The 13045-nt window shown below is 48.0% G+C and overlaps 1 protein-coding gene across 4 annotated transcripts in view; it reads right to left on the bottom strand.

Annotated features, from left to right (window-relative positions):
- The window catches only part of Eef2k (eukaryotic elongation factor 2 kinase), a 59077-nt gene that overhangs the window by 16107 nt on the left and 29925 nt on the right, over positions 1–13045 (bottom strand). For 3 of the 4 annotated variants that reach the window (XR_006853944.2, XR_006853945.2, XM_046454515.2), the window contains exons 7-15: positions 10903–11052; positions 10340–10472; positions 9969–10096; positions 9080–9281; positions 7140–7207; positions 4231–4308; positions 3631–3693; positions 1509–1643; positions 1157–1345 (exon numbers count right to left, since the gene is read on the bottom strand). Coding sequence is in view for 2 of the 4 variants with exons in the window: in XM_046454515.2 (XP_046310471.1) it covers positions 1157–1345; positions 1509–1643; positions 3631–3693; positions 4231–4308; positions 7140–7207; positions 9080–9281; positions 9969–10096; positions 10340–10472; positions 10903–11052 (1146 nt within the window). In the remaining 2 variants the exon portion in view is untranslated. Of the gene's footprint in view, positions 1–1156; positions 1419–1508; positions 1644–3630; positions 3694–4230; positions 4309–7139; positions 7208–9079; positions 9282–9968; positions 10097–10339; positions 10473–10902; positions 11053–13045 lie in introns of all 4 variants that reach the window. The other variant, XM_046454517.2, reaches the window with a different exon arrangement.

Raw genomic sequence — 13045 nt, 5'->3', positions numbered from 1 at the left:
TTGAACCCAGGAACACTCAACTACTAAGCCACTCCCCAGTAGGGTCTCACTGAGTTGCTTAGGGCCTCACTAAGTTTCTGTGGCTAGCTTTGAATTCACAATCCTCCTGCCTCAGCCTCTAGTGTCTCTGGGATTACAGGTGTGCACCACTGAGTCCATCTTCATTTTTTATTTTGAGACAGTTGCCCAGACTAACCTTGAACTTATGATTCTCCTGCCTCAGCCACCCCAGTAGCTGTGATTATAGGCATGAGTCACCACACCCAGCTTAATTTTTTTTTTTTTTTTTTTACTTTTTCATGAGTGTATTACCTATTTAAATAAATAAGGTCTTCAAAGTGTTTTTCACCACCCTCTTCATCTGAGATGTGCCTGCTGACAAGCCATGATCAAGCCCTGAGGAGGGCTGTTGCCTTGGACCCATATTGAGCCTCTGCTCCAGCCATACCCACCAAAAGCCTCCCAACTTCTCCCAGGAAACTAGGGCACTCCCCAGGTCTTGCCAGAACAGGTCCATTCAATCCTTTCTTCTGTGCCCATGACCAGGAAGGAAGGAGGAGACCCCTACACAGTTCCCAACACATTCACATCCTGCTCCTTCACATCCTACCCTGACTGCTCCTTAGCCCCAACCCTGCACCCATCTCATCCCTGTGTTCCAACCCCACTGACCACCTTCTAGACTCTACCTAACTGTCTGTCTCTCACCTCTGGGCCTGAGCGGCTCCCTCAGTCTGACCTACTCACTCCCACTGGCCTTTGGGTCAGTGAATGGGCATCTCCCAGTGCCAGGCTCTGCTCTAGCCACTAGGGGTATGGCAGAGCTGATGACAGGAGGCCCGCAGGGACCACTCAAAAGCCCCTAGGGCCTTTCCTCATTTGTGTCCACCAGTCTCCTCTGCTTCTCCCATCATACTGTCCCTATTGCCTGGAAATGTGACTGTCCCTCCCCACTCATTCCCCAAAGCCAGAGATCAAGTCTGCCAGTTTTGACTTTGAAGTACCTGACCCCAAACCAATGCCCAGGATGTTTCTGGGGCCTGTATCATCCTCAGGGAGGCAGGTGAGTGAGTGACCTCCAGGACAGGAGGCAGGTGATGGCTGGGTGGGCGGAGCCCTCCACTTCCTGCGGGGTCTCCACCGTCCAGTCCCTCACCTTCAGAGAGACGTCAGCCAGGATGTGGTGGGGCAGCTGCGAGTACATGAGTCCCAGGCCCACGATGGCCTCCAGCTCGCCCAGGTCTGCCGCATGCTCCAGATGAAAGAGCGCCGAGTCGCGGTCCCACTCCTGGTCCTTGGCGCAGAAGCGCCCGCCCTCGTGGTAGCGCACCATGGCCAGATGGACCTGCCACACAGACTGCGGTGTTGGCCCGGCTGTCTGCGAAGCCCAAGCCGCACCCAAGGGCCGCCCAGCCAACCTGCGGGAGGAAGCGATTGGCACAGGAGAGGCGTGGGCCAGGGGCCCCGGGCTCGTGCAGAAAGGGCTGCGAAATGGGCATCAACAATACCTTCCCCAAAACAGACTTCCCGATTTTCCTTTCAAGGTCCAGGGCATTAAGCCTTTGCACTTCGAGGGCCACCGCTGATGGCCTTGGCAGGTGGAGGCGGGAGGGGTTGAGGAGGTTCCACTTTTCCACACAGACCTGAGGGGAGGGACAGGGACAGAGCTTAGAGGTCAGAGACAAGAGGGGCTGGGGTAGACCTGTTGTCCCGTACTCAGCTGCCCCTGCTACCAGCACCCAGGAGCCTGCTGGTAAGAGGGAGAACAAATCCTTACAGTGTCCGATTTTATTGGACAAATGTTTTCCAATTCTAATCATTCAAATGCCACCAGCTAGCAGGTGCAGAGAGACAGCAACCACAGGACTCAGAGGAGAACAGACAGCAGCAGCTCAGAGAAGCGATTCCCCCTATTTATTAATCTGAGTCTGGTTGGGGGGCTCAACACACTAAACCCCATACAAGGCATGAGAAAATTCAGACTTCAGCAGATCCACTTGCTCTCTTCCAAATCCACCCTGATGCTGTGGGTGACATCAAAGGGTGCTTTGGGCATGGGTTTAGAAAACACATGGTTTCTTCCAGCTGAAGATACACTTGTCCAGAGGTTCCTGCAGGTCCCAGCCAGGCAGCTCAACATCCTGCAATGCACAGGGCCACCCCACAACGAGGAGCGATCCAACCCTGAATGCCAACAGTGCCCTGATTGAGCAACCCTGCACCATGCTGAGCTGGGGAAACCTGACCTGATGGAGAAACAGCTCAGCATTCTGGGAGGAGCAAGAGTCAGGACTGCTGGGAATGTCAGGGAGGGCCAATGGCATCCAGGCTTGGAGAGCAGGATTTGAGGAGGAATGGACACAGGGGAAGGAAAGACTTTGCAGGGGAGAGAGACTCGTCCTCTTAGCAAAGGTGTGGATGGTGGGGATCCAAGCAAGTTGTGTTTGGGAGTCAGTAGAGAAGAGCAAGTGAGGTGTAGGGCTGGTCTGAGACTTGCCTAATGCTAACCACCATCTGGGATGCTTGCTACACATACAGGCTGAGCATTCCTGATCCAAAAATCAGAAATTGTAAAGGCTCCAAAATCTGAAACTTTTTGAGTACAACATGACATTACCAGTGGAAGAGTCCATACCTGATCTCATGAGATGGGCTGTAGTCAAAACATAGGTGCACTAAAAATGTCCTATAAAATTACCTTCAGGGGCTGGGTTGTGGCTCAGTGATAGAGTGCTTGCCTAGCAAGTGTGAGGCTCTGGGTTCAATCCTTAGCACCACATAACGATAAATGAATAATATAAAGGTATTGTGTTCATCTACAACTAAAAAATAAAATTTTTAAAATTACCTTCAGGCTATGGGGCTAAGGTGTACATGAAATAGAAACGAATTTCATGTTTAGAGTTTGGTCTCATCCCCGAGTTATCTCATTGTATATATGCAAAGACTCCAAAATCCAAAAATATCCAAAATACTTCTGGTCCCAAACATTTCAGATATGGAATACTCAATCTGGACTAGCTTGGGAATCTAAGGAAAGTTGCTTAAGATCCAAGTTTTTCATACATAAAATGGGGATGAGTAACCTTAGCCTATCTCATTGAATGGCTACAAGAAATAAATGGATTAGCTGGGGGTAGTCATGCGTACCTGAAATCACAGCAGCTGAGAGGCTGAGGCAGGAGGATCGCAAGTTCAAAGACAACCTCAGCAACTTAGTGAGGCCCTAAGCAGTTTAGTGAGACCCTGACTCAAAATAAAATATAAAAAGGGCTGGGGATGTGGCTCAGTGGTAAAATGCCCCTTGGTTCAATCCCAATACCACCCCCCACAAAATAAATAAATAAATAAATAAATAAATGGATTAATAAAGTGCACAAGGCTCCTCTAGTCAAGCACTTTAACACGTGAGCTACAGCCATTGTCATTTCCCCTCCAGGACCATGTCTTGAATGTTCCCCACAAGTTCCTGCACAGGATGGCACCGCATGTCTGCCCAGGCAATCTGCTCATTTGCAAAATGGACACATGCAAGGAGGACGAGCAGGTGGCAGTGACGTGAAGGAGGAGAAACAGAAACAGAGCCCTCCACAGACAAGCAAGTGACCAGAGATCCCAAGACTGTATTACCCGTCCGGAGCTGCCCAGGCTGTCCTCATCGGACTCGTACCTCCGGTTGCCATTTGAGTGGCCCTGGATGGAAGTGGAGATTGAGTTTTTCCGAGGACAGACCTCTCTCCCAAGAGCCTCCCGCTGGGGAACTGGCCCAGCCCTTCCAGGTGGCCCTCCATTCAGAAGAGGCTGACCTTCCCAGGGGGCTCTTCTCGCAGTGAACTGGCCCAGCCCTCCCCAGCAGAAGCTGGAACCCTTATCTGCCAAGCTAAAGGGATGTCAGGCCACAGGCAGGAATGAGGGACTGGTGTGGACACGGCCCAGCCAATTACCCAGCCTCCGCTCCCCATAATAACCAAACGCCCCAGCTGCACCATAAGATTCGTCTGCCATTTTCAACCTTATATCCAAGATACCACCCTCCTCCCTTTCGTGGCCCACATTACCCATTTTACATTTTACCTTCTGCTCTGCATTTATATTTATCTGAAATAATCTTGTTATTTTACTTGTTATATTCTCAGAACCCACTCACATTCCCTTTCTATAGATTTTATCCTCTTGAAGGACCAATGAGGCAACAGGAAACTCTACTCTCATTGTCTGTGGGATCCTTACCTGTTCTCGGGGCTCTGGGTCATCCAGCTCACCCCGCCTTTCACTGGGGTATCCACTATCCCCACTGGCCTCAGAGTCCTGTGGACAGAAGATGATCTTAGGGTCTTAGAGGTCCTTTGAGGACTTGGTGGATCTGAGCACATCCTAATCATCAGCTTTCTGCCCCTTGTTCCATCTCTTCATTTAACCTGCTCTTCTTCCTGTCCCATGAGGATTGGGGGACAAGGAAGCCGTGTGGAGTGGTGGCAAAGAACCTGGGGGTTGGAGCCACACTGCCCAGACTCAAGTCCTGACTTTGTTACTTGCCAGCTATTACCTGGGCAGTTGTTCAGATTCTCTGAGCTTTGGTTTCCTTAGCTATGGGGATTCATTCTAGCACCTACATCAAAGGTCGGTGAGGATGAAAGTAATGTGGGTCATGATGAGTGCTATTACTAAGAGCGGCTCACCCATTCACAGGCAGAGAACAGAAGCTGGCTTAGGATCAATGACCAAGGACAAAGATACAGCCCTGGTAAACAGTATTCACCACAACTAAGTCCCCTCTACCAAACTCCACATACATGTTTTTTTTTAATCTCCTAGATCTACTTTGAAATTGAATCTGGAAAAATTAAGAATCTCAAAGACTTCAGTCTTTGCCTACCAATGTTGAGTTTTGACCCTATTTGCATGTTGTCAGTAATCTAATCTGTTTTCTACTCCTCTTTCTTCTACTAAGTGGTATTTCAACACTCAAAAGAGTATAAACAAGCCAGCTGTAGTGTTGCGTGCCTGTAATTCCAGCAACTAGAGAGGCTGAGGCAGGAGGATCACAAGTTTAAGGCCAGCCTCAGCAACTTAGTGAGGCCCTAAGCAATTTAGGGAGACCCTGTGTCTAAATAAAAAAATAAAAAGGGCTGGGGATGTGGCTCAGTGGTTAAGCACCCCTTGACTCAATCCCTGGTACAAAAAAAAAAAAAAATCTAAAATAAACTCCTATGTACCCATCACCCAACTTTGTCAACTCAGCATTATGCCCGAGTTATGTAAGCCCTTTAATTTTTAAAAGTACTTAAAACATCACCATTAAAATTTCAACCTGCTACGAATCCTGTCAATTCTCATTCACTTCCCCTTCCATGAATTCAGACTTTTCATATATTAGTATTTTTTGTCTTTCCTTCCTTCCTTCACTTATTTCTTGAGTTGAATTCAGGGCCTTACCACGCTGGGTGAGCTCTACCACTGAGCTACATCCTCAGTCCCTATTGTTTTTATTTGAATAAACCATTTTATATTACTTAAATTTTATTTTTATTTTTATCTATTTGTTTTTGCATCATGCAAGCTAGGCAAGCATGCTACCACTGAGCTATGTCCCCTGTCCTTTTTATTTTTGAGACAGAGTCTTGCTGAATTGCTCAGACTGGCCCCAATCTTGCAATCCTCTTGCCTTGGCCTCCCAAGTAGTTGGGATGACAGGCATGCACCACAGTGCCTGGTCTAATATTTTCACATTTAAGGAGCGGGGATGTAGCTCAGTGGTAGGGTGCAGATGCAAGGTCCTGGGTTTAATCCCTAGCACACGGGAAAGACATTTTCAACTCTTTAAATTGATGCATTATGTTCTATAATACCCAACTATTCAGTATGCCAGATAAAAGACTGAAAATGGATTGCAGGCCTTATTCAGGAGCTTGAAGCACCCCTCTCTTGGACCTCAGAACCACACAACCTTGGGCACATGTTCCTCCTTTTGGAATCCCTCCGAAGCTGTGGGACACAGAGCCTCACTTAGATCTCAGCTCAGTGGCTTAGTGAGGCAGGCAGCCTCTCCCAGTCTCAGTTTTCTCACCTGAGAAATAGATGAATACCAACTCCAAGGTTTTTGTAAAACAGAAGGCAGCAAAGGACAGAAGAGCAGAGGGCGGGTTTGGGTTTGAGAGCTTGGGTTTGAACCCTGGCTCCATTGCTAAGTGTCATGAGCAAGTACCTTAACTTCTGTGCCTTAGTTTCTTCAACTCTAAATCAGGGACAATGAGAGAGAGAATGGCCCCCGGGGTTGCTAACACTGGGACCGGAAGCCAAGAAGGGACAGGGTGGGAAGGAGACTTTCTACTGTGCTAATCTTTCAGACCTTTTCCTCCTGAACCAGGAAAATGTATTACCTATTCCCAAAATTCTAAACTTTACTTCTAGAATAAAATTTACTCTAAAAGGAATAAAAAAAATAATAAACCTTGTAAGTTTTGAGAATTAAATGAGGATATCTACCAAATCCTTAAAACTGTTCCCAGTGGCAATTCCATACATGTCACCTATTATTATTTTCCCCTTCTATTCAAGAACTCTGAAAAGCATCCAGGAATGAGCTTGAACCTCTGGGGTAATCAGTAGAGCAAAAGTGGGACTGTGACCTGTGCATTTATCCACTTTTAGTTTTAATTTTTACTTTGATGCCATAATATATATTCGGGCAGATGCAAACATAGTGCCTTTAGTTTCTCACTGCTGAGTCAACCTGAAGCTGCAGGAGACAGTCTCTTTATGCAACCCGAGAGCACTGTGCCACCAGGCTGTAGGTTCCATGACTGTAACCCGCTCAGGGTCAGGCATCCGCACATGTGTGGCCAGACCCAACCCAGGGCTGAGCCTGGCATGTGCTGCTGCTGATTTGGAAATAATCTTCCCTGATCTCCAGGAACTGAAGGGACACGGCTTTTTCCCAGAGGAAGCTCTGCCTTGGCAGCAGACTGAGTTCCTTCACTTTGTCCAGCTGCCCCAGCCCAAGCCCTCTGGGCATTTCCTGGAGCACACCTGGGCTGGGCTACCCACCTGAATCTGAAGGCTCACCCCATTAAGAGAGCTCAGCCCTCCCACCCTGCTGGGGCCCAGAGCCCCTCCTCCTTCCCTTACTCTCCACTCACCCGGTGGTTGTCTAGACGGTCGTGGTCTCTGGGTGCCATGTTATCAAGGTCACCAAACATGGGCCAATCTGGGCAGGAAGAAACAGAGGTAATGTGCAGATTCTACTGCTGGAACATTCACCAGCCCAACCTATTGCCTATGGCGGACTGTACTGGCCACCAAGCTTTTATTTTTAACTAATTTATTTCTTTTTGGACTGGGGATTGAACCCAGGGGTACTTAACCACTGAGCCACATCCCCAGCCCTTTTTTTGCATTTTATTTAGAGACAGGGTCTCACTGAGTCGCTTAGGGCCTCACTAGGCTGACTTTGAACTCGTGGTCCTCCTGCCTCAGCCTCCTGAGCCACTGGGATTACAGGCCTGCGCCACTACACTCGGCTATTTGTAATTTTTAAAGAAAGGCATAAAATGGGAGAAGAATGTGGTCAGACCCTGGGGGACTGACTTCAGTTCTTTCTCAAGAACTTATTCTTGGGCTGGGATGTGGCTCAAGTGGTAGCGCGCTCGTCTGGCATGCGTGCGGCCCGGGTTCGATCCTCAGCACCACATACAAACAAAGATGTTGTGTCCGCCAAAAACTAAAAAATAAATATTAAAAATTCTCTCTCTCTTAAAAAAAAAAAGACAAAAAAAAAAGAACTTATTCTAAGTCTACCTCTCACAAACTACAGGGTCCTGAGCAAGCAGCGTCACCCTCAAGTCATAATGCAATTTACCTGTAATGTTTTTGTCACCATGCTCAGCTCTGAATTAAATGCAGTTGTGAAGAAAGAAAAATCATATGTAATTTGGGGCCCACTGAATGGGTCTCAGATGGCTTCAAAACCAACCAACTCCTGGTATTTTCCTATTTGTCTCCTGACCTAAGCTCTCTTGAGCCAAATCTGTCTGGCTGCCCATTTTGATTAAATTTGAGGGCTGGGGGCATAGATCGGTGGTAGAGTGTGTGACTAGCAGGCATGAGGCCCTGGGTTCCATCCCCAGCACACACCAAAAAAAGTTGTAAAAATGGCTTTTACATTTTCAAATAGTTGGGGGGAAAAAAAATCAAAAGAACAGCTGAGTATGGTGACACATGCCCATAGTCCCAGCTCTAAGAGTCCCAGCTCCTCAGGAGGCTGAGGCAGAAGGATCACTTGAGCTCAGGTGTTCCAGGTTTGGACAAATATAAAATATCAAAAGAAGAATATTTTATGACATGTGAAAATCACATGAAATTTAAGCTTCAGTGACTGTAAATAAACTGTAAATTTATTGAACACAGACTCATTCGTTCACAGTCTATGGCTGTTTTCATGCTGCAAACGCAAAGACCACGTGGCCTGTAAAGCTTAAAATATTTACTCTCTGGCTGGGTGTGGTGACACATGATTCTGGTCCAAGCTACTTGGCTGAGGTGGGAGGATCACAAGTTCCAGGTCAGCAGGGACAATAACATTGCAAGACCCACTTAAATAACGATTCCACTTTTCTCCTCTGACCTATTAATGTGATGTTAATAGATGCCCTAATAGTTGTACAATTCTCACATTCAACTATGACGGACTATTCTTTTTATAACACTATTCATTTTTATTTGTTAATACTTCATTCAGAATTTTGATGTAATTTTGAGGTTGGGATATAATAAAATCTTCTGGGTTTGGGGATTTTTTTTTTTTTTTTTTTTGGTGTTTTGTCATATTTTGGTATAAGGGTTTTACTAGTTTCATAAAACACACTGAAAAATGTTGCCAAATTTTTTCTACCATAGGGGCTGTTTCTATAGAATTTGGTTGACCTATTTCTTGAAAGTTCATTCAAAGAACTCACCCATGAAACCTTCTGGGCCATGAACCTTTTTGATTAGCACGTCTGATTTACCAGCAGGAGTGAAAACCAGTTCATCTCTGCTCTACCCTCCAATCACAATGACCGAACACCAAATCATCACTCACGGAGGGGGTCCAGTTTCTGGCTGTGTGGTGTGGCTGACGAAGGGGAAGATGGGAGAGAGTCGAAGGTCACATCACTCATGTTCTCGTCTCCAGAGTTCTCTGAAAGGCGAAGGAGCAGGGGGGGCCGGCTGCCAGAGAGGGTCCTCACTCGGGGGCTCCCGCACTTTTCCTCTGTCCCCCTTAAGGTGGTCTTGGCTGATTGCTGGGGATGGTAACAGGGATACTTATGTCATGTAGTCACTCTCTGGGGAATGAGGGGCTCTTTTTGTTCTTTCTGTTGTTTCCCTCTATCCCTGAACCCCTTTTAGCTATTGCTCTTTTGCATGCAAAAAAAATCAGTGCAGGATTAACCCTCAGGTATCCAAGAAGGGGCACATGGTACAGATCTCAAAGGGCCTGCCAGCCAGCATCTTCTAAAGTGATAGCCATACTTTGCAGCCCTGAGCTGGACAATATATTCCAATATATGTCCAGGATCCCAAGCTGGTCTTTGCCAATATTCTGCATCTGGTCTGTGTAAGCAGGGGTGTGGTGGTGTAATCTCATCTTGCACACAATAAGATGCCCAGAGAGCCAGGTGTGAGTCTAATCTCTCATTTGTCAATATACCACACAAGCACACACCACACACCGTCTCTCCTTTCCTACCTGCTGGTCTTCCTCACTCTGGTCACAAATGGGCCCAACTCAAGCAGATAACAGCTACTCTATCATGGGGACCCTCCAAAGGGCTCTGTGCACCAAGTTGAAGGGGATGCATTGAGGAACAGATGGGATGGATCTTATCAGCCCTGATATTCTTGAATTCAGCACTCCAGGCCCAGCTGCCAGTATAGAAAAGCAGGGCTTGCTGCCTGGCAGACGGGCCAGGTTCACCCTGGGCACCCACCAGCATCTTGGTATTCTGATTCAATGCATCCTGCTCCCGGGGTGAGAGGTCAAAAGGAGTGAGGCCCATGCTCTGGCATATTCGGTTGCAGGCATGAGAGTAGAAGAAGAGAGCCATCCCTCGGACACCTGTGGACAGAACAGGGGCATCTGAAGTGTCACTTTGCATCTGAATAGGGGAAAGGCAGAGTGAGTAACAGACACATGGCCAGGGTGGGTGGAAACATGCTGAGCTGGAAGTGAGGGTCAGATATCCCAGGCTCCCATCTCGATACACTTGGGAAGGCCCATTGGCTGTCTCTGTCTGTCTCCTTGGGTGAGTTAAGAACTTGCAGATGCTCGGAGGAAGGACGCTCTGGCTTCCCCACTGACCTAGGTTGCCATCTCCAAAGTCCGTGCCCATCTCCGTGTGGATCTGCGGGTCGGTGTAGAGGTCACCCACACCCTGGATGTCCACCACGATCAGCTGATGGCCAGAACGCTCAAACGTGAAGTGGCTGAAGGCCTGTGAGAAACAGTTAGAAAAAGGTGGTTTTAAGAGCCCGGGCTGTGAACTCTGCAGACGCTGGCCAGTCACTGTGGTGGCTGGGGCGTATAACATCCCAGCTCTGCCTGAGCTGGGGTACTTTCTCTGCAAAGCACAATTGTATAGAGGACAAGATAGAGGAAGGAGGCTTGTTCAGTTCTGCAAGGACCTTGGTGATGCAATCCTGTGGCCAACTTAGGTCTGCTGGTAGAAGCTGGCATGGGATGACAGGTGTTTGGTAACAGAATCTCCTTTGGAACACTTCAAGGAGCCTGGGGGGCCTCTGGGGATGTGAGACCTCATTCCCACAAGGATCCTCCTTTCTAGGGCTGACCCTGGCCAGGCTTCACTCCAAAGGGCTAGGGTGGGTGGAGAGTGTAAGTATATGCAGAGCAAGCCGGGGCCTTACCTGTGGAGTCAGGCGGATGTTGTCATCGCGTACAAAGCCTGAGTTGGAGTTGTACTTGATGTACTTGCCCTCAATGTAGTGCTCCAGGTGGAAGAGTGGCTGGCCGGGTCTCTCCTTCAGCTCGATGATGCACATCTGCATGATGTCCACCTGGGAGGAGGTCAGGGAGTGGGGTCAGGTGGAAGGGCAGGGCCTGGAGGGCTCTGACTCTGGCTCCACCACTCCCCAGATGACTGTGGCAGAACTACTAATTATCCCCAAGATGCATCACGAAGGGATGGCATTGCTCCGCCTCCCTTGCAGCTAGGGCAGTCATGTGACCACCCCCAGCCAATGGGAAAGGAGCAGGTGCAATGCCATAGCTGCAGCCTGCCCTGCAAGGTGGGCTCTGCTGGTGAGCCAGAATCAACCCTGTAGCCCACAGCAACCCCAGGGAGGGCAGAGTCACAAGACAGAAGAAACCAGGCCTCCCGATGACTTTAAGGATTGAGGCACCTGCCCACTTTAAGCCACCCCAAAGCATGAGCAAGAGAGAAACCCATTTTACATAAACATGTTTGCAGGAATGTTTGCCAGCAACTTAGCCTGTGCCTTCCACTAATACTATGAATAGTAAGTAGTGCATTATTTCACCTGTGCCTCAATTTCCTCCCAGTGAAGAGGGGAATCTCAGACTTAATACAAAGATTAAATTGTTGATACACAAAGGAGTCAGTCAATATTTGCAACATCATTATCATCAGCGGACGTGAGTTTAGTCATCTATGCCAACCTGTAGAGGTTCTCTCCCTGCAATGGGAAATTATGAGAAATTTTGTTGTTTGTGTTGAAATTTCGTAAAGTATACGTTTAATGTTTCATGTAGGAGAAAATGTATAAATGACACATAGAGTTTAAAAAGTGGGTAGGGAAGACCTGTGGCTTATATATTTCATCTTTCTACATAAAGACTCACCCATAGCATCCTCCACTCTCAGTGCCACCCACAACATGGGAGGAACCAGGTCTGGGTTTTCCAAGAAAATGACTGTTCAGAGAGGCTGAGTCACCAGATAGGCGGACAATAGCTTTAGAAGTCACAGAAGCCAAAGCTGAGAGCTGAGGCAAGAAGGGGAAGTTCAGTTCTCAGAGGGCTCCCACCTCCCATGATGGCTCTATCTCTACATGGATGCTTGTGGTAGGGCCACTTGCTTGGCCAGGGGGCTCCCTGGGCAAGGGGCAGTGGGACAGGTTGTGTGGACAGCCAGTACCTGCTCAAACAACCACACTTATCTCGCTCTCTGAATTCAATCACATCACTATTTACTAGATACCCAAATTCCTGCCTTCAGAGGAAAGCAACTAAAATATTAACTACATGCACAAGACTCTTCCAGAAAGCACTAACTGCTCAGAAGAAAAGAAAATACAATAAACCAGAATAACATGGCAGAGGTGGTGGGGGTGAGAGGGTGACTTCATTTAGGGTGGTCACAGATGGCCTTGGCGAGTAGGTAAGACATGAACCGAGACCTGAACTATGAGACGGAGCTAGCCATGCAAGAATTGGACAGATCAAGACCAGCGTGTAGCCAAATTCTAAGGAGATCACAGCCACTGAGAATGGGAACTTCTTATGTCCACTCCAAGTATACTTAATCAAGGGCTTTGCAGACAGCAGGTGCTCAATAAATTCTGCTGGTTGCCTGGAAGTGTGATTCTCTGAGACACGGAGGAGTAGTGCTCAAGCAGTGAAGGCTGAGCATGAACCAATGATTCCTTAAGTGCCCATAGGCAATAGTGCCCAATGGTCTCAAGTGAAGGGGCCAACCCTGGCAGAGAGTGGGAAGGCCTGGATTTGAGCCGTGGCTCCATCCCCACCTAGCTGGGCAAGTCAGTTAACCCCACTGAGCTCTGAGTTCCTCAGGGAGCCAATGCTGTGTCCATTCCCCACTCCTCCTGCTTTTTCTTGGAAGCCACTGCATCTCCAGCCTCTGTCCAGGTGGCCTGGGTGGAATGCCCTACCTTCCTGGTTCCAAGGCTCAAATAGGCCTAATCTGCATATTCTTTTCTCTTGGTCATTGTGATTGGCTTAAATAGGCCTAATCTGCATATTTTTTTCTCTTGGTCATTGTGATTGGCTCAGGCATAGGCATCTGACCTC

The sequence above is a fragment of the Marmota monax genome, unplaced genomic scaffold (assembly GCF_021218885.2).
Source record: "Marmota monax isolate L192 unplaced genomic scaffold, Marmota_monax_Labrador192_F-V1.1 WCK01_AAM20220418_F8-fsc00086, whole genome shotgun sequence".
NCBI classification, from domain to species: Eukaryota; Metazoa; Chordata; class Mammalia; order Rodentia; family Sciuridae; genus Marmota; species Marmota monax.
Note: the sequence above shows the minus strand (reverse complement) of the source record. Positions and strands in the feature narration are given on the sequence as shown.